Raw genomic sequence first — 20,958 nt, forward strand, 5'->3', positions numbered from 1 at the left:
TTCGAACACGAATCCATCATCTTACATTTCGGACCGCCAGGTACCTTCTAAGTATTTACTCAAGCGCCCGCAGCAGGGTAATAATTCCGGTACTTGTCTATTCCTCGGCCTAGAAGCTTGCCTTTCCCATCAACCGGAACGCACTCCTTGCAGTTCAAGTATTCGCATTTTCCACAGAACTCAACTACTCGTCTATTTTGATGCCAACACTATTTGGGCTATTAAGCGCAGCTCTTAGCAAGGAATAGGGTTAGGATTAACTTCCTTATTGCAAACCTAGTATGTAGATTTGTCAGGTGGCATAATTCTTTAGAAGATAGGGGTTGCGTCCTGAGTATTCGAGTTAAGGATTTGGTCGTCGTATGACTAGTATCTTTCACGCTGTCTGTTCCTCCTGGTTCTCTAATCATATGCGTATAACCACGAGCTTGAGGTCACAACAAATTCCGGCGGGCCTGGGTACTTAAACATGCCGAAAGTTGCATGGGGAAATTTGACCCTCACACAAGGTCTAATAGCTCATCCAAAATCCCTGACATCCATTCAACACACACTCTAGCAATTGGTCTGGTCATCACTCCCGTGCCCAGACAATGCAAGTCGACTTGCCATTGAAGTGCTCTCTGGACTGGTTAAACACGACGCCAGTCTGTTCTCACCGGCTTCACAGACCTCTTATTGTCTCTTTGCCGCCTAAAGCACACATTACGTCTCACAATCTTGCCTCGCTAACAGATCTAGTCCATCAGCGCTGAACCAAAATAATACATAACCACTACGCTCGAGTTCAGACACCATAACAAACGTACGGCTTTCCAGGCTCTCTACCATTTGCGCTTTATGGAAACTGAGATGATATGTTGCTTGCTTTTAAGAATCTTTCTACCTCAATTCTTTCGAGTTGCCTCGCAGCTCGTACAGCCCCACAGCCCCAGATTGTGTTAAAGCCGGATTTGTGACGGCGCCAGCCTGCAGCACTCACTACCACTGCGCTAGAACCCCCAAAAGGATGCCAGAATTGCAAGTTGACAACTTGCAACCTGTAGTAAGCTATATAGTACTGCTACGGCCATTGCGCGCCGTGACAGGATTCAACCTTTCTCCTGCCCCCGCGAACTTGCCGTACCAGAATCCCTTCGACGCTGTGGTATCCTAGGCGTCCGAGGGGCTTACTTTGAAGTACGTTTATTAGCATGTTCTAATTTCCAGATACCACTGCAGGTTGTTTAAGTATGTTAACTTTTACGACAAGCAGAACGATATTTCCTAGTCGAAATGCCATGCAGCTCATCTAGTTCGTCCAGTGGTTGGCAAAATAATGATGCCAGGCCAACCACGCCACCACCACCACCTCCACCACTGCCCCCATCACCGGCGGCAGAAGACAACGAAGTGACCGACCTTAATCAGGTTTTGCCGAAAACAAATTCGGAGATAGTGAAAGATATGGCACTCAAGTGAAAAAGCCATGAAGATGCTGCTCAGAGCGCGAAATTCCTAGTATTAAAAACTCCAACTCATCTTAACAACCCTCTTCACCTAATCCTATACGTAACTGACATATTTAACCACCTCTTGACTAGGTTCAGTCTCGTCCGGCTCAGTCTTATCTTCTCCGGTCACAGGGGACTCGTGGTTATCGCTCAAGGGGTCTCCTTTTTCTTCGGGGTCTGTCAAGACGTCGTCGTCCAACTGCCCATCTCCATCGGACTCGTCAGAACTAGGTAACTTGACCCTCAGATGCTTCTCCACCTGCTGCGACTCCTGTCCTTGCATCAGCTCGGATATTTCCTTCGATGTCAATCTTTGCTGCGGCGGCCACTCCGGTGTCTGTCCTATGTACTCAGCAATATTCTGTCGTTTAAGAATACCCCGCACCTGCGGCGGTGAGTGGCGGCGACGAGGAGCAACTGGGGGAGGGGAGACATAGTCGGAAGACTCCTCAGAATCTTCGCCGTCGTCGTACTCCTCCTCATCAGAGCCGTCATCGTACATACGGGATCTCGTGGGACGCCTCTCCCGATACCCCGTTTTCGTCCTCCCATGCGTCGTCGGCGACGGTGACCTGTCGCTGTACTTTTGAGAAACAGATTCAGGTCTGCCACCTGGCGCCCGGAGATGGAGCTCGGCTGCGCGTTCCTCGTCGTTTCCTCGGCACTCGTCAACTGTGCGTTTTTATTCTGTTAGTTGGTACGTACCTAGGTAAGGTGATTAAGGTGCCAAAAGGGACATGCACTGGCAGGCAGGCAAACTTACGGTAGCTGCTGAAGCCCTGGGCGAGACCCTCGCCGACGCTAAAGTGACTCGCAGATAGAACGACACGCCTCTGCAGCCGTGGTGGTTTGTCGGCTCCAGATGTTGCCTTTTCCTTTGTAGCGTCCGCAACTGCGGACCGGCTTGTTCTGCTCTCGTGATCGAACGACGCGACAGCCATGGCGGTTTCGATCGCGTTGCTGACCTGCCGACTCGACCACGTCTTCTCAGAGACGGATCGCTTCTTGTATCGAGCCTCGGCCCAGGACAGGATGCCTCTGTAGTCTACTTCCCATGAGTTCAGCGTCTTCACGCTGTGTAGCGCCGCGCTCCACATGTGACTTGCCGCTGCCCGGTCCGGCTCCGGGATCGAAAGAGCGATGTGGATGCGATGTCTCAAAGACTCATCGATCAAGCCCACACGGGTCGAGGTCAGAAAGAGCGTTCCGCTCAAGCTGTCAAGAGCGTCTAGGAATACTGTTGCTCGGCACACTGGTTGTCAGCAGGTAGCCTAATCAACTTGGGAGCTCTGCTCTGCACATTGGAAAGCCGCAGAGATAATAAGGTGGGTGGATTACTTGACAATATTCGGTTGCGGTCCATATTTTCGTCCCTCTCAGATAGATAGACTTCGGCATCTTTCAGTAGGACAATGCAATTCCACCTACTGGCTAGAGCTAGATGCCGGCGGAGTTGCTTGTGAAATGTTTCTGGGTGTGAGGAGAGATCTGCGCACGTCTTTTCACGTTAATTAATTAGACAAGGTAATTCTTGTATTCTTCGAAGGGAGTGACTCGAAAGCTGCTCACAATTCGGTATAAAAGGCGACGTGGACTAGCGTTCTCTGCCGCGCCTTTCACTATTGTGGCCTAAGCAGCAATCCCCGTCCCAGTTAGCACAATTAACACTGACTGGAGAGAGAAAATATGTTGAGGAAGGGACGACAAACCATGTCACAACCTGGCGGACCGTGAAGGAGGATGACTAGCCCTGGATTAGAATCGGAAACCCCCGCCTCAAAACTTGCTATCGGACTCCGGCTTTGCACGATGCCATGACGGCCATTGACAGCCGCCAGGAGGATTCGCTTGTAGTCAGGCGGCAAGATGGGCTGGTCGGAGGCTGCGTCTAATTTGCTGCTCTTATTTTTTCTCGTCCCCAGCATGAATCGAAAAGTGTTCAAGACCTCTATGAGTTTTATTGTTAACAGAAGTACAGGACTGCAAAGTTCTCCTAGGCGGTAATTATCGATATTCAATATGGAGCGGTACACTTACCCCATTTCTTGGTTTGAAACGAAAATGCTAGCAGTCGCGGCGGTGAAACTATTCGGAGCGCAATATCCAAATCGGGAGGTGACGAGCCACTGCGGAACGAAACCGCTTTGCATCGACCGTAGATATCACCTAGTCTCCCATCCACTAGTCTGTCGTCGAGAAGAAGGGCCGTGTAACTGTCGCTCTCAGCCGCCCAGAATTTGAAGTCGGGAACCTTTGTGAAAATATGTCCCGAGTATTGCGTGGATCTCAATCCACACTCCAGTACTTCCAACAGGCTAGGATCATCTTGTACCGCCGCTTCAAAGTCGATAAAGAAGGTTTGGCGACCGCCCAAGCCTGTGCTACCCACACATGTACCGGGGCCGTAGAAAAAGTTGAGGAACGCTTCACCGCGCACCACAAGCTCCGAAAGGGAGACAGGTAGGCTAGCATAAACGGATGGGAAGACGGGAAGCTGATTGATTTTTCTCTGGCCCCGGTATGGCCTGATCTCGATTTCAGTCTTCATTGTTTGAAAAGAGTTCTCGTCGAATCCCAGGTACATGCAGTGGACACGAAAAATGCGGCCACTGTCATCCAAGTCCTCCTCCAATGATATCGAGGGAAGCTGTTCGACATACAATACCCGGGATGCCTGTCTAGAGTCGAAATAGGATTGCGTAGGCTGGTCAGGCCCAAGAAAAACGATATTTCCGGGCTTGAGGAGGAGCCAGAGGGCATCGAAAAATATGGTGTCTACAGCACAGGTTTTAAGAGCTTTCTCCAGAGTGAAAATCTCTTTCAGGTGAGAGTTCATCAGCGTTACTAGGACTACACGGGATGAAGAAAGTATTAGCACGTGAATCATGTCCATTAGACGAATTTAGTTTCGGGGTGGGTTAGTGGAAAGAGGTACCCACGCTCTACCGCCTGCCCAACTCCGACCGTGTTAAGCTCTGACATGTCTTTGCTCGGCTGAGGTTGGGAGCCAGTGGCTGGGAGATCGACAGGTGGAGATTCGTCCCTTCTGTTCCTCAGGCGTTCTGCCTCCCCTTCGATTTCAAATCTGAACCCAACGATAAGCTGACCAACTACTTAGTACCCCGGCCTTACCTGCTTGTTAACGACGAGTCGGCTTCATTGAAGCTCACCTTGAATGGCCAAAGCATGCTGTGGGTCCCTGGTCAGCTTGAGCTCGAATGATTATCTGCGAGACGGGCTGTGGCAGGAATGTGTGCATTGGGACGAGAACGTACATGCAAGGCGACTCTGGCAGCTCGATTCCCGAAATTTTCTCGAGAGCCCTAAGAATGACAGGGTTGTTGATAGCAATGGCTGAAGGGCGCCGCCAGCGCGGGGTTGGCATGAACTCACCCGGGCTTCCCGGTTGCGACAATTCTTTGACTATACCAAACTACTATATCCGAGGATTTGTGGTCGGTCGTGTCGGCCCCATGGCCGCTGAACGCCTTGGAGTCAAAAGTGTCGACCTGAAGAACTTCAATCCGGAGAACTGCGCCCGTCTTCAAACCCTCACTCAACACGACAGGCTCCACGACGGCAGTATCTAAGCGGCCTGAAGCACTTTGACAAGATAGGCAAGAAGACCAAGATGGGTCTTGTCTCCGTTCTTGTAAAGTTTGTCAGTGATCGGAATAGTCCTCTGCAATATCTTCGAGTTGCGGCTACAATTCGTGCCGGGGACGATGAAGACGACAAAGTTAGCAACAACGTGGCGCCTTACACCGGCCATGGTACTTCGGAGCTCCAGAGATTATACCAGTTAATGATTGAGGATTTCATTTGCAACAAACTGGAAGATCCTGGTAAGTACAGACACCCGTTGTGGAATGGGGTTATCTGACCTGAGGGTTAACTGCAGCAGAGGCAAAAGCAAAACGAGCGAAGTCCATTGTAGCCAACATACACCTCAAACGCTGCGACGAATCGCATAACTCGCAAGCAGTGTTCCGAATTCTCTTCTTAGACTACCCCCACAAACCGTCCAAGAAAGATAGATGCCAATGGCAGGATACCGAGATCACAATCCCCACGTCCACAAAGGTGATCACGTAAGTCAAAACACAACCACCATCCCACATCTCATCCGAGTATCATTCCGGTTATAAGAGGAGGTTAACATGCCAGGACACCCAAAGATTTTAGGATACCACAAAGTCGCATCATCAGGATGCATTTCCGTATGTCATCTCCAAGGGGGACATCCATCCCGCAGACGGCACCAAAGACATGGGATGGAATGTCAAGGTATGCTGCATTGTCTTCAGTAAAATGACCACCTAGGTAATTATGGCTAGGAACAATACTCAATTAGATACTGATGGCTTTTTCTTTAGGATTTCTGTGCCCTCATTGAAAATCGGCAGATGAAACAATTCTCTTTCGAGGTCTCCAAGGGAACAATCCGTGTCAACAAAATCCGGAACAAGCCCAGCAAGTTCGGACAGCGTCCCTCTGAAACGGTTTCTGCAGACCGAGGACTTTACGCTCAAGCACCGTCTGCTGCTCAGCTACCACCTCGCTGAGGCCGTGTGGAGATTCTACCCGTCGCCCTGGATGGAGCGGGAATGGACAAAGGAGTCGGTCCATTTCATGTACGAGAGCGACAGAAGGAGGCAAACAGACCCAGCAATCTGCGTCGACAAGCCCTTTCTCCACGCCGACCTCAATGTAGTGCCTGCCCATAGCGGCAACGACGGGTTTCGATGTCACGGGTTCCCCAAAATACTGGCCTTGGGCATCTTACTCCTCGAGATTGACCTGAAAGTCGACATCCAGGACTCTTGGAGCAAGGTCGATATCACGGTAGATGGACAGCCAACAGCCGACGCCGACTATCACGCGGCAAAAGGCTTGTTTGAAAGGGCCTACCGGCAGCCTGGGACAGGGCCGCTAGACGAGGAAAGGAAGAAAATTATAGGCACATGCTTGGAACCAGACGTGTTCGTGGGTAAAAATGTCGAGGATCAGCGGACGCAGCTGTGGGAACATGTTGTCGAGCCCTTGCGCCTCCTCTACGAGCAGTCCTCGGGGGGCAACGCAGAGCTCGACCCCCTCATACCGCCTCAAGTAGCCGAGACAGCCCAAAAAACCCAGAATGAAATAACGGAAGCCGCTGATGGCGAGTCAGGAGTCGCCACGCTCTTTGACGATAAAGACATGAAACCAAGCGACGAGTAAGTCACCTACCCCTCTGGATCTTGCCTCTTAGAACTTAGAAGCATTCTCAGCCTGACGATGTGACATAATGCAACAGGGACATACGAACGGGGACCGAGTACTTCAACCACATCAAACGCTTCAAGGAGACGGTTATCACAGCATTGCCCAGCCCTGCCCGAACCCTAGCCCTAGATCTTTCTCCATGGCAACGGCCTGTCCGAGTTGCAATCCTCGATTCGGGCATTAACGAACGGGAATCGTACATCATGCGCTGCCTCAAGCTTCGCGGAGGGGACAGGCGGATATTTGAGACGCGCTCTTGGGTCGGGAAGGAAACCGATTGGCGTGACACCAATGGCCATGGCACCCTTGTCGCAAGATTCTTCCTAGAAGTGGCGCCGAGAGCTCACCTGTACATCGGCAAGGTCTGCGAGGGGAAGGACATCCCCAAGGAAGGGTACCACGGCATCGTGCAAGTACGTAATCCCCCCGTTACCCAATTTTAATTGTACCTTACCTATCTCTGGGTCACACCGTCGTTGCTAAAACCACCAATCCACCCGCTTCTTTAGGCAATCGACCACGCCATCACGGAATGGGACGTAGACATCATCTCACTCTCCTTTGGCATAGACGTGGATGACGATGAGATTGAGCAGGCCATTCTACGCGCGCTCCGGCCGCAGGACCCCGAGAAGAAACCTACTTCTTCGATAGGGGGTGAGACTAGCGCTGGCACTGACACTGGCACCGACGCCGAAACGCCTACCTCAGCGCGCCACCGCCAACCCAACACGCGGGCGAGAATCGTTTTCGCCGCCGCCTGCAACGGCGGGCCCCTCGAGAGGCGGGCGTTCCCGGCCCGCATGTCCGGCGTCATTTGCGTGAACGCCTCTGATGGGCACGGGCAGAAGGCTAACCTGCTAAGCCCCGATCCCGTCGCCGGCGAGGACAACTTTATCACGCTGGGTGCCTATGTTCGGTACCCACCCTCTGGGGCCACGTCGTCGTCGTTGCAGTACGAGTACAAGTCGGGCACGTCGTTTGCGACGCCCATCGCCGCGGGACTGGCAGCGGACCTCCTTGAGTTTGCGCGCCACTCGCTCAGTGACGTCAGCAAGGCCGAGCAGGAGTGGCTGTACTCGCGCCGCGGAATCGCGGCCGTGCTGAGGAGGCTGTCGTACGACACCGGGCAGTATCGGCTGCTGCGTCCGTGGCTGGTGCCCGTGGAACACAAAGCCATGACCATGCGGCAGCATCTGGAGACTCGGATCCGGGAGGCGTTCAAGTATGATTATTTGTGACGCCGAAATGAGGTTCCTGTGAAGGGGGTGTAGAAATGGTTGGGGGAGCGTTGTTTTCTATAATTAATTAAAATAAGCTATCTGGCAAGTCAGGAAGCGGTCGCTGAACGGTGCCTCTGGCGGCCCTCTGGGGGCGCCTGCAGCGGGCTGCTCGCTGCGCTCGGTATTCCGCAGCTTTACTCTGGATGTTGAGATGAGATGATATTGAGATGCTCTGGATATTGAGGTGATGGATGGACATGGGACGAGAGGAAGCCGAGCTTAAATAGCAAGCCTGGACTCTGGAGACTCTCGTAATGCTTATAGGACATTCCCCATACAGCGAGCGAGTGGCTAACATCCATGGTCCCGTCTCATCAAGCCCCGCGCCTCTTGGTCGCGCAACAAGGCCACTCATTGCAAAGTCCAGAGCAACGTTGACCGCCAGAAGTAACAGACCAGACTCGATCAGCGCTGCCACCAACTCAAATAACTCAAATATGAAGCTATATTTGAGTTGAATTGAGCTCAAAATACTGTATTTGAGTTGGTTTGAGGCCCTATTTGAGTTGAGTTGGCTTTATTTGGCCTTATTTGACGGAACTTGCCACACACCAAAAAAACACGAAAATCTAGCCAAATTTAGCCCCGAATTGACTCCCTAGACCAGAAAAGAGCGCTGAATCTAGCCAACGCCCTTAAAACAAGCCCCAGCTCTTCAGGCACATGGGGATATTGATGGTATCGTCGACCAAGGAATGTCGTTTCGTGCCAATAACCAGCTTGGCTTGGCTGAAGGCCCTCTTACACTCAGATGACATCGCTGGTACGACAACAGGTCCAAAGCCATCCTTGACAATCGAGGCCAGCGTTCCTTGTGAGCCAACCACCAGGTTTGTATGTCATCCACTGGCCAAACAGGTTCTGCAAAGTACTCAGCCAGCTCGTCTTTCTGGCCCAGGTCCTCAGGCGGGTCGTAGTAGTCGTAAGAGCGAAGATGACTGCCTGGGCCTGACAGGGCTGGTGGCTGCGGCGCTGTAGGCACAGGAAGGTCGGCGTATTCGGCTTGGTAAAGATCACGGCAGGCAGCGAATGCCTTCCTAGCCCTGTCAGGGCTTAGGCATTTATCCATCCACCTCTTCTTGTGCCCAGGGTGCAAGAGCATAGCGACCTAGTAGGCAGGACTTTCTTCCATCAACCCATGTATTCTTGAAGCTTCTGAATGGCCAGTTGAAGGCTGGTTCGTACAAAGGAAACGTGATCGTCGTCAGGATCAGGGGAGGAGGGCAGGGCAGGTAGGTCGTCGGCCAACTCAAAGACTGGAAGGATAACCTGGCCGGTCGGCAGGCGCCGCGGCAGGTCGATGACCGAGTCGGCTAGCCAGCTAGGAAGCCGCCGTTTGCGCCGAGGTCGCTGCGAATTCGCTGCGGCAGAGAAGAAAGGCTCGGCATCGTCGTCGGCATCGTCGTCGTCGTCAAGGGCGATTGATTGAGCCTGTTGGCTAGCGACTGTGATCTCTGGCTGGGCGTACACAGGCCCACCCGTGAACTCTGTTGGCGCCTCGGAATTTTGGTGCAGAATTCGCCACTGGTGAGCAAGGTGATCAGTCAGCCACTCTGTTGTAGCGATAACTTCAGGAAAACTCGCTGATCTGCCTTCAAACCACTTCTTGATCCTTCTAAAGAGCTCAAGAATAGTCAAAACAAGCGTAATTTGATGCCAGTCAGAGGGTTCCAACAGGTCAGCAGTGGGGGGGCGTTTTTTGGGGTCTTTTTCGCCCTGGTAGCGATGGCACTAAAAATCGACCTGGGCGCGCAATCGCACTGCGCGCTGGATCATATAGAACACCGAGTTCCAACGCGTCGAATTATCGCCACAAAGCTGTAAGCCCTCGATATTCCTATCAAAAACTACAGAGCCGAATTCGCGAGCCTCTTCTTCACTCAACTGGCCGCGCGCGATTTGAAGGAAAGTCTCGCGGCGTTGTGGCGACCTGCGAATGAAGTGCACCACGTTATGCAGCTTACCAACTGACCCTTGCTTCCGCCAACCTGCTAGTAAGGCCTCTTCTTCTTCAAGCGATAACTGACCGTTGAAGTCATCGTCAAAGGCTCGATCAAGGTGGGTTGACTTCCCTAGAATGAAGGCTTGTGCGGCGAGGTTCAGAACGTGGCCAAAACAGCGTAGCCGACGCTGTAGGGCCAATTCTTCGAGTTCCTGATCGCTAAGGCCAATTTGCAGGGCGCGAAGTGTGAATTTAACCGCCAAAGAGTTCGAATCCACGTTATCGCACTGGAAATAACCAAGCGAGTCCTCGATACCGTATTCCTTCGCTACCTTTGTGAGGTAAAGAGCCTGATTCTGGCCACTGTGTGAGCCGTGAATGTGCGGTATCGCTAACAAATCGTGGTGGAGGGCGCCGTCGCGATCAGCGTAGTGCACAAAGATCGCCATATAGGAAATAGTCGATGGTGAGGTCCAAATATCGAAGGAAAGGTGCTTCTTGTATGGCGATGCTGATAACCAGTGGCGTAGGACTTCCTTCTGGGCATCAAACCGATCGCCAAAATACGTCCGAATCGTCGTGTGTGAGCTAGGAAGCGCCTCAGCTGCCCCATCAAGGTTCAAGTTAGTACAGAAATCGCGAAATTCTTGTTGTTGAACGATATTGAATGGCAGGTTCAAGCGAAGGATCATCGCTAATAATTAGCCTCTCTCGTAGGGTGAGCTTGTGAGGCAGTAATACTGCCCTCAGTTGTTGTTGGACTAACTGTAGTAGCCGCTGCCTCTTATTTCCTCGCTCAACACCACCCCTTCAGCCTTCAACCTTTCACGATGCGGACTTTTGAGGTGCATAGTCGCTGACGAAGTCGCTGCTGCTTTAAAGGTCTTATTGCAATAGTGGCACGCCCACCAGTATAAGCCCTCTTCTACTGCGTTGTTGACGACCTTGGCCAGCCAGTCACCATGCCCGCCAATTTGCGACGATCTTGCTATTCTTTTTCCTACCCAAAACTCTGGTATAAAGGAACCATCTGGTGTTTTTATTGTGGGCCAGTCCTTCACTTCCTTGTGGGCCAAGTCCGCTGGGTCGATCGCTGCCAGGCGAGGGTACTGCTGGGCAATTCGGGAAGTACGGTCTTAAACGTCAAGCGGTCGTTTTTCTGCGTGCGGGCTGTTCGACTAGAGGGCCGCGGTATTAATAGTCGAGGCTCGCATATTGGAAGCGAGGAAGCAGCGAATTCGCAGCAGGAAGGCAGGAAAGGAAGCTTGTTGACTTGGCGATAGTTACAGCGCTGCAACGCAGGTCGATGGCATTGCAGAAAACCAGGTCAGCCCAGTCGAATTTTTCCCTGGGCCAGGAAGCCCCAGATCTTACCAGGTTGGCCATGGCCAAATGCTGCCCTGAGCCCAGGAATGCAGGGAAACTGGGCCCAAAAAGGGCCCAAGCGATGGAAATATCCGAGCTAAACCCAACTCAAATAACCGGTCGATTTGAATTGAGTTGGGTTCAAAAATGGCTTATTTGAGTTGGCTATTTGAGTTGATTTGAGTTATTTGAGTTGACTTTATTTGAGTTGTTGGCAGTGCTGAGTCGGCGAGGGAATCAGCTTCATCGGGAGGCGGAATGACACGCTTGATGGCGAGGTCGAATCGCGCCCAAACCTGGGTAAGGACACCGAGCCAGTTGCTATTATCTGGGTTGAGGATCCCAGCAGACTTCGCATACCGGACTTTGTGCTGAATCCAACGCGTAACTGCGTTGGGATCCTCATCAACGTCCTCAACTCTCAACTTGCCTTTGTTGTACTCGGCAGTCGAGTGCGCGATGTCGGGACCGTATTGCTTAATAAGGGCCTTCATCATGAGGCCCAATCCTCCCTTACGGAGCCCAAACCTGTCTTCGACGGTAAGCTCGGAGGTCCACCACAACGGGGCAGATCCTCCCAGAAGCGTCTGGAAGAATGACGCAATTTGGGCTGCCGCTTCGTCATGGGTTGCCGGTTCCTCGATTAAAGATTTGACGCGAAGTTTAAAGGCATAAATGTCCGTGAAGGTGATGTTCTTGCCGTCTGTGATCATGCCGGTGCCGCTGGTGTCAACCTCGTCGGGGTTGAACTGGCCAGTTTTCTCACGCCTGATGCGGTACGGAGCTGCCGAGCGGGCTACAGGCAAGTTGTCCCAAGTATTGACTAGCCCTCCAGCATATGATACCGTGTTGTGGTCTAGGCGCCGACCGTTACCACCGAAGTTTCTATAGTCCGAGCCGTGCCGGGGACGGTTGGAACCGAAGTCCGGTCCGTCATTGTCGTCGCCGTCCGGTGGACCGCCGGGGTAGGTCGGCATATATATAGGCGAGGGATGGCATTGGGAGGCCGGTGCGAGGATTGACGGGACTGTCTGCGAGGGACGTCTGTTGGGTGGGGCTGTTGTTCTTGAAAACCAACATGAGGCTGACTCTGGTGTCCCATTTGGAGAGGGGGAGTGATATACTGACGGTGCCTAGCGGGGAGCTCTTTAGAAGGGAGTGGTCCGAAGACATGCTCATCAGGAAGCCCTGCTGGTGCAGTGTGGGCGGGACGGCTCATGCGAGGCTGACCACGTTGACCGTGGTGGGGGTGGGGTTCTGGATAGCGAACGTTGGGTTACTCAGGCGGTCTGTCGTATAAAAGCGCTGGGCTTGCCCGCTTGAGATGCCTATGACGTTTGAATCCACCACAGGAGCGCTTGACTGAGGGGGAACACTGCGCGCACGAGCTGTGTCAAAAGGATCGGGGAGGGCCTGAGAGACGGCAGGCTGAACAGTCGGGTAGGGTCGATATGTGCGTCGTCATTGTCTTGGGACCTGATGGCCTTGAGAATGAGATCCATCTGCCTGGACAGGTTGTCGTTGGCCAGGCGGAACTCAGTGCGCTATTGGTTCATTTCGGACTTAAATTCCTGGCCTTGACGATTAACTAACCGCGTTGACTGATCAAGGACATCATGAAGTTGACCGGCCATTTGATCGAACTTGTCGTCAACTATCTAGCCAAGCTGGGCCATGTCTCACTGGACGCCTTGGTTGAGGTTCTCGAGGTAGGTAAGGGAGGAAATGTTATTCTTTAACTCGGCAGGGCGCTGTGCAACAGGTCTCTCGGTGGTGAGCAGCTCGGTGGCTTGCCCCGATAGGGTCCTGGAATCCCGAGGTGGGAGCTTTTTGGCTGGTGTGCCAGGGCCTCTAGCGCGGTCCATTTGACGGAGTTGCTGCTGGACAGAGGGCTGGAGGTTGGTATAGCGACCTAGGACGGACATTTTAGGATCGGCATTATCTGGGTTGTCGGGATCAAGGAACTGTTGAGAGTCGTCGCCCAGGTCAGATTCGTAGCCGCCCACGGTCGGGCGTGTGGCTGCCATGGCGATTGACCTTAAATGGATCGCGTCGCTAGTGGATTGTGCCTAGACACGGTGCTTTGACGATGCCGCGAACTGACCCGCCAGGCGCAGGACAACTGATCTCCGAGGATTATTCAATTGCTTGCAGTGACGGTTGGCTGTGCTCTTGCGAACAGTCGCCTAAGAGGGTAGAGGGGAGGTCGGCTACTTCACGTCCCCGGTCGGGTTACCGTGAGGCAGGGTTTTGGCGCGTCTCCTTGACGGATTATCGCGACCAAGCGAATGAGAAAAAATACATCGAGAATTGAACTCTAGTACTCACGGTACTCTGGTGACTGTCACTAGATGCGTGCAGTCGCTGCTACCATTTGATAGGGAAAAAGGGCGCAGTGTAGAAGGTTACATTTTGGAAGTATGGAAGGTGTGCCTGGTCGCGGGGTTATGCCCGTATATTGCCGTGGCACACTGCCCTCACTATCCATGGGGCTGTGTTATGTAATCTACTGATACGCACGTGCCACCTGCGCGTGCGGGGCATGTCATCAATTGGCATGCGCGATTGAGACTATTCCCGCATCACAAACCCACCCAACCTGGCAGAGCCTGTGCTCTCTTACAGACAGACAGACGACCCTGACAGTCGAGTGGTTAGTAATAATCATATATTTTAATTTTTATTGTTTAGTAATTCATTAGCTAGTACCCGTTATATAATAGATTTTTAATTACCAACTCGTTATTAAAGAATTTTATACAGCTAGGAGCGAAACCGGCGTCCGGTCTGCACTCTTCTGATATGTTTGGGCACGGACCAGCAATACTTGAGAACATCAAAGTACAATATGACGCCAATAGCGGCTGACATTCCCTGCTTTTATACGCTGACACGCAAGTACCACGAAGTAGCACCAAGTAATAGGGCCTGCACCGACGTTTATGTGATTTCTCACAGTGCAATGACACATGGAGGGTGCTGCCCGGCCCTGATTCTGATTCACACCAGCGGAAATACCGCCAATGGCGATGCTTCAAATTATGCGCGATTGGCGCGTGGCGGACAGACGCCAATGCGGACAAAACGCCCAACGTGCGGGGTTGGGCAATGGCCAGTTGACAACGACAACGACAACCGCATTCGACGCCCTTAATCACCGACTGAGATTCACGCTACGAATTCCGACGGCTACTTACGGTAGGTACTTCTCGTCTATCTGGCAGCTGCGCCAGTTTCAGCTGCTGATTAATTGTACCGACAGTCCCGCGCACATTAGCCGTCCGGTCGGGCGCCTGCTCGCCATTTCCCACTGCCGAAAATTCGTTTGAATAGCTACCCTAGCGGTCTTATGCAATGCGACTACTGGAACGTGACGATACCGGCGAGGTCCGTTTGACGGAGGACCTCCCCAAAAACAAGATTCCGCCGTATGCGATACTTTCACACACATGGGGCGACGGGGAGGTCCTCTTTAGGGACCTGATGGATGCTACAGGCAAGAATAAAGCAGGCTACGCCAAGATTCGATTTTGCGGAGATCAAGCCTGGCGCGATGGGTTGAGATTCTTCTGGGTCGACACATGCTGCATCGATAAGTCAAACAGCGTCGAGCTTCAGGAGGCGATCAACTCAATGTTTCGTTGGTACCGCAATGCAACCAAATGTTACACCTATCTTATGGATGTCTCGATCACTTCCCCCGACGTTAATGACAAGTCCATCTGGGAGCCGGCTTTCCGAGCAAGCAGGTGGTTCACCCGCGGGTGGACTCTTCAAGAGCTCATTGCTCCAACATCAGTCGAATTCTTCTCTAGGGAGGAAGTGCATCTTGGGGATAGGACGGCTCTAGAGCAAGTTATTCACGACGTGACGGGGATTCCTCTCAAGGTCCTCCAAGGTGGTCTTCTATCTGATTTCAGTATCGATGACCGAATGGCATGGATCGAGAAACGTACGACAACACGTGAGGAAGACATGGCATACTCGCTGTTCGGCATCTTCGACGTCCAGTTACCGCTTATCTACAGCGAGGGAAAACAAAAGGCATTTAGACGGCTACGAGAGGAAATCAATAAAGCATCGAAGGGTGAGCAACCCTTCGATGAGGCCGAAGTTCGCTGTCTCGCCGACCTGTGTATTACCGACCCACGCCACGACAAGAAGCGTATCGAAACGGCAAAGGGCGGCCTCTTGAAAGACTCGTACCGGTGGGTGCTCAGAAACGCCCAATTCCAGCAATGGCGCGACGACGAAGACAACCGGCTCCTCTGGATCAAAGGCGATCCCGGTAAGGGCAAGACCATGTTGCTCTGCGGCATCATAGACGAGTTGAAGATGTCTGCCCCATCCTGCCTGCTATCCTTCTTCTTTTGCCAGGCTACCGACTCACGCATCAACAACGCCACCGCAGTTCTACGCGGGTTAATCTACCTCCTTATCAGCCAACAACCAGCACTTATATCACATGTACGGAAACAGTATGATCTCACTGGGAGAAGCACATTTGAGGGAACGAACACGTGGGTTGTCTTGTACGAGATCTTCACTGCTATTCTGCAAGATCCGGTGTTGAAGACGACTTATTTAATCATCGATGCACTTGACGAATGCGTGACGGACTTACCGCGGCTTCTCGACCTGGTCACCCAAATGTCATGTGCATCTTCTCGGGTCAAGTGGATTGTCTCAAGTCGCAACTGGCTGCAGATTGAGGAACAGTTGGCGATGGTGGCGCAGAACGCTAGGCTGAGCCTCGAGCTGAATGCCAAATCCGTCGCCGCTGCCGTCAACACATATATCGATTACAAAGTCTTTCACCTATCGCATCAGAAGAAATACGACATCGAAACGAAGGCTACTGTGGTAGCTTATCTTTCTTCCAAAGCGAACGGTACGTTTCTCTGGGTGGCATTGGTCTGTCAGGCGCTCGAGGACCCGGATGTTCAGGATTGGGACACCCTCGAGACGCTGCACACATTCCCAACTGGGATGATCTATATGCAGGAATGGTGCATCAAATTAAAGGATCCAGAAATGCACTTATCTGCAAGCACATTCTTGCCGCCGTCGCAATCGTTCACCGGCCCATCAGCATCCAGGAGCTAACCACTCTCGTCAAGCTGCCGGATAGTATTTCAACACATCAAAATCGTCTGGAAAAGATTATTAAAATCTGCGGTTCGTTCTTGATCTTACGAGAACAAACTATTTACTTCGTCCACCAATCCGCCAAGGACTTTCTACTTGGCGATGCTACGCACCAAGCTTCTGGAGATGCTTTCAACTGGGTCTTCCCTCTGGGGGTGGAAGATGTAAACCATATCATCTTCTCAAGATCTCTCAGCGCAATGTCTGCGGTTTTGCAGCGCGACATGTACGGTTTGAAGACACCGGGATTCATCGACGAGGTTCAAACGCCATCTTCAGACCCACTCGCCACATTACGGTACTCATGCGTTTTCTGGGTCAGCCATCTCCGCGACTCGATTTCCGACAAAGACATGCTGCAATGTAACACACTGGATACGGTACAGACCTTCCTTGAGCAGAAGTACCTTTACTGGCTCGAAGCTCTTAGCTTACTCCAAGCTATGTCGGAGGGTGTCATTGCTATAAGACAGCTTAAGCTCCTACTCGTATGTATAACTTACTACCGTCAGAGAGCTATACTAATAGAGATGTAGGAACATACTAATCAGAGGCAGCTAACGGCTTTTGTTCGAGATGCACATCGGTTCGCTCTCTCCAACAGATGGATAATCGAGCAAGCTCCTCTCCAAGCGTACATATCAGCCCTCATATTTGCACCAGCTTCCAGTCTAGTGAAAAAAGAATTTAAGGCGGAAGAACCTAGCTGGATCAGTACGAAGCCAGTAGTAGAAGCGGACTGGAATGCATGCCTGCAAACGCTAGAAGGGCACAGCGGCGAGGTTAATTCAGTTGCCTTCTCACCAGATGGCCAGCAGCTCGCATCGGGTTCAGACGACAATACCATCAAGATCTGGGATCCCGCCTCAGGGCAATGCCTGCAAACGCTAGAATGCCACAGCCATTCAGTTTATTCAGTTGCCTTCTCACCAGATGGCCAGCAGCTCGCATCGGGTTCAGACAAAACCATCAAGATCTGGGATCCCGCCTCAGGGCAATGCCTGCAAACGCTAGAAGGCCACAGCCATTCAGTTGGTTCAGTTGCCTTCTCACCAGATGGCCAGCAGCTCGCATCGGGTTCATGCGACAAAACCATCAAGATCTGGGATCCCGCCTCAGGGCAATGCCTGCAAACGCTAGAAGGCCACAGCGGCGAGGTTAATTCAGTTGCCTTCTCACCAGATGGCCAGCAGCTCGCATCGGGTTCAGACGACAATACCATCAAGATCTTGGATCCCGCCTCATGGCAATGCCTGCAAACGCTAGAAGGCCACAGCCATTCAGTTGATTCAGTTGCCTTCTCACCAGATGGCCAGCAGCTCGCATCGGGTTCAGCCGACAATACCATCAAGATCTGGGATCCCGCCTCAGGGCAATGCCTGCAAACGCTGGAAGGCCACAGCCATTCAGTTTATTCAGTTGCCTTCTCACCAGATGGCCAGCAGCTCGCATCGGGTTCAGGCGATACCATCAAGATCTGGGATCCCGCCTCAGGGCAATGTCTGCAAACGCTAGAAGGCCACAGATCCTCAGTTAATTTAGTTGCCTTCTCACCAGATAGCCAGCAGCTCGCATCGGGTTCATACGACCAAACCATCAAGATCTGGGATCCCGCCTCAGTGCAATGCCTGCAAACGCTAGAAGGCCACAGATCCTCAGTTAATTTAGTTGCCTTCTCACCAGATGGCCAGCAGCTCGCATCGGGTTCATACGACAAAACCATCAAGATCTGGGATCCCGCCTCAGGGCAATGCCTGCAAACGCTAGAAGGTCACAGATCCTCAGTTTATTCAGTTGCCTTCTCACCAGATAGCCAGCAGCTCGCATCGGGTTCATACGACAAAACCATCAAGATCTGGGATCCCGCCTCAGGGCAATGCCTGCAAACGCTAGAAAGTCACAGATCCTCAGTTTATTCAGTTGCCTTCTCACCAGATAGCCAGCAGCTCGCATCGGGTTCAGACGACAATACCATCAAGATCTGGGATCCGGCCTCAGGGCAATGCCTGCAAACGCTAGAAGGCCACAGCCACTGGGTTGATTCAGTTGCCTTCTCACCAGATGGCCAGCAGCTCGCATCGGGTTCAGGCGACAATACCATCAAGATCTGGGATCCGGCCTCAGAGCAATGCCTGCAAACGCTAGAAGGCCACAGCCACTGGGTTCGGTCAGTTGCCTTCTCACCAGATGGCCAGCAGCTCGCATCGGGTTCAGCCGACAATACCATCAAGATCTGGGATCCCGCCTCAGGGCAATGCCTGCAAACGCTAGAAGGCCACAGCCACTGGGTTCGGTCAGTTGCCTTCTCACCAGATGGCCAGCAGCTCGCATCGGGTTCATACGACCAAACCTTCAAGATCTGGGATCCCGCCTCAGGGCAATGCCTGCGAACGCTAGAAAGCCACAGCGACTTACTTCAGTCATTCGCTCTCTCGGAAGATAATCTAGCGAGTAATAGATATAGTTGGGGGCACGACCAAACTTGGATTAATTGTAATGGCCGGAATGTAATATGGCTATCACCAGAATACCGCCCGGTTTGTTCTGCCGTCCACGGGCGGATGATGTCTATCGGCTGTTCATCTGGACAAGTCTTTACAATTGGCTTTTCGCAAGATGTTTAGTACAGTACCTTTTAGCTATCTCTACTTCATCCTCTTTATTTCTTTTTCCTAGCTTGACACCAGAAGGGTCCGGGAGGATGGGTTGCTTTATAGAAACTATAGAAATTCTATCGTTTTCCATTAATATCGAGATAACTCACGTAGTTTTCTTTAAGAAGGCAAGATCAACAGGTTCAATTCTTTTGATGTCACATATTATGCGACGGAGGCGAGTTTGTGTCAGATGGAATGGCCTAGAAGGTGCTGGAACCTACGATGCGTAATCTTCGCCACTGGAATTCGTCATGTAATTGCCACATAAGGAAGTATACGAGAGAGTCTTTTGCGGAAAGACTGGAACGGAAGAAAAGAAGCAATTCACTCTGCCTTCTGGTGGCGGTGGCCATGGTGGCTTGCCTCTCTCTCTCACTTCTTGCGCCAGCCAATAGCAGGAGGCTCCGTGCAGCCTCCTGCGAGCCTCGCCCACTATAAGTAATAGTTATCTTTCCTATCTCTCTCTGGCTGGCTGTTATGCCTTCTTGTATTTGCCTATTGTGACCACCTTGATCAGGCGTACCTGCCTTCTCTGCGTTCTAAATCAATACGGTATATTGTTGGCAACAGTCCTTTCTGGTTGGCCGCACCCACACGGGGTGGGGTCTGTCCGTCTCTCTCTCTCTGCATTGTGACCACCTTGATCAGGCGTACCTACCTTCTCTCTCTGGTGGCGGTGGCCATGGTGGTTACGAGGGTGGTTTCCTGGTGGCGGTGGCCATGGTGGTTACGAGGGTGGTTTCCTGGCTGTTATGCCACACCCAGTTCGAGTCGAACTGCTTGATGCGCGCCCGCTGATTGGTCGCCCCAAACCCGTGCACGGACGAATTTGAGTCGAACTGGTTCAAGATTTGCTGTCAACCAGTTCGACTTTTTCACCGGGAAAACGACGGGCAAAATCCGCTGCACGCACGTAGAATGACTAAACCAAGTATGCCGATCTCGAATCCGCCGTCCATTTGCCCCGTAGATGTATGGTTGGTCGTGCATTGACGATTTAGGTCAGAAGGTGTGTTTTTGGGCGACGGTGACGCACGGGCCAAGCGGCCGACTCACGGGCCAAGCGGCCGACAAGAAGTCGATCCGAGTCGAACTTGGTGCCCCAAGCAGTTCGAGTCTGCTTCATGGGCCGCCGCTGATTGGTCAAACTGGTGGAGGATTGAGCCCGTCAATCAGTTCGACTTTTTGAAAGGGAAAACGATGGGCAAAAGTGGCAGCGTGCATGTAGATTGACTAAATCGAGTGCGGCAATATCGAATCCACCGTCCATTTGCTCCGTAGACGTACGGTTGGTTGTGCATCGACGATTTAAAGGTCAGAAGGTGTTTTTTGGTGATGGTGATGCACGGGCCAAGCGGCCGACAAGAAGCTGACCCGAGTCGGACTCGGTGCCCCAAGCAGTTCGAGTCGAACTGCTTCATGGGCCACCGCTGATTGGTCGAATTGGGTGAGGATTGAGCGCGTCAATCAGTTCGACTTTTTGATAGGGAAAACGATAGGTAAAAGTGGCTACGCGCACGTAGATTGACCAAATCGAGTGCGGCAATATCGAATCCGCCGTCCATTTGCCCCGTAGACGTACGGTTGGTCGTACATCGACGATTCAAGGTCAGAAGGTGTGTTTTTGGCGACGGTGACGCACAGGCCAAGCGGCCGATAAGAAGTCGATCCGAGTCGAACTCGGTGCCCCAACCAGTTCGAGTCGAACTGCTTGATAGGCCACCGCTGATTGGTCGGCTGATTTGAGGTGCATGGACCAAGTCAAGCCCAACTGCTCGAGCATCCGGCTGTCAATTAGTTTGAGT

The 20,958-nt window shown here is 52.2% G+C and overlaps 5 protein-coding genes across 5 annotated transcripts; 3 read left to right on the top strand and 2 right to left on the bottom strand.

Moving 5' to 3' along the window:
• Positions 1-2,413: 2,413 nt before the first annotated feature.
• Positions 2,414-2,991, bottom strand: B0T26DRAFT_620469 (uncharacterized protein; the record flags this gene model as incomplete). Its single annotated transcript, XM_060436066.1, has 2 exons — positions 2,414-2,730; positions 2,832-2,991. Coding segments are annotated over 2 exons (477 nt in total), but the record flags the coding sequence as incomplete, so codon positions are not given.
• A 3,919-nt stretch (positions 2,992-6,910) lies between these two features.
• Positions 6,911-7,792, top strand: B0T26DRAFT_598841 (peptidase S8/S53 domain-containing protein; the record flags this gene model as incomplete). The annotated part of the gene is made up of 3 exons (XM_060435675.1): positions 6,911-7,171; positions 7,268-7,330; positions 7,421-7,792. Coding segments are annotated over 3 exons (696 nt in total), but the record flags the coding sequence as incomplete, so codon positions are not given.
• Positions 7,793-11,125: 3,333 nt separating this feature from the next.
• B0T26DRAFT_187420 (uncharacterized protein) lies at positions 11,126-12,500 on the bottom strand. The gene is made up of 2 exons (XM_060433655.1): positions 11,358-12,500; positions 11,126-11,274 (listed from the first exon to the last, which is right to left on the bottom strand). Exon 1 carries the CDS (start codon positions 12,323-12,325, stop codon positions 11,501-11,503), a length of 825 nt encoding a protein of 274 aa, XP_060301762.1. The 5' UTR covers positions 12,326-12,500; the 3' UTR covers positions 11,126-11,274; positions 11,358-11,500.
• A 2,202-nt stretch (positions 12,501-14,702) lies between these two features.
• On the top strand, positions 14,703-16,833 carry B0T26DRAFT_869848 (NACHT domain-containing protein; the record flags this gene model as incomplete). The annotated part of the gene is made up of 1 exon (XM_060447898.1): positions 14,703-16,833. One exon carries the CDS (start codon positions 14,703-14,705, stop codon positions 16,452-16,454), a length of 1,752 nt encoding a protein of 583 aa, XP_060301763.1. The 3' UTR covers positions 16,455-16,833.
• A 2,107-nt stretch (positions 16,834-18,940) lies between these two features.
• B0T26DRAFT_636755 (uncharacterized protein) lies at positions 18,941-19,120 on the top strand (the record flags this gene model as incomplete). Its single annotated transcript, XM_060436861.1, has 1 exon — positions 18,941-19,120. A coding segment is annotated over one exon (180 nt), but the record flags the coding sequence as incomplete, so codon positions are not given.
• Between the last annotated feature and the right edge of the window lie 1,838 nt (positions 19,121-20,958).

Source organism: Lasiosphaeria miniovina (assembly GCF_030549165.1).
Source record: "Lasiosphaeria miniovina strain SMH2392-1A chromosome Unknown B0T26scaffold_2, whole genome shotgun sequence".
NCBI lineage: Eukaryota > Fungi > Ascomycota > Sordariomycetes > Sordariales > Lasiosphaeriaceae > Lasiosphaeria > Lasiosphaeria miniovina.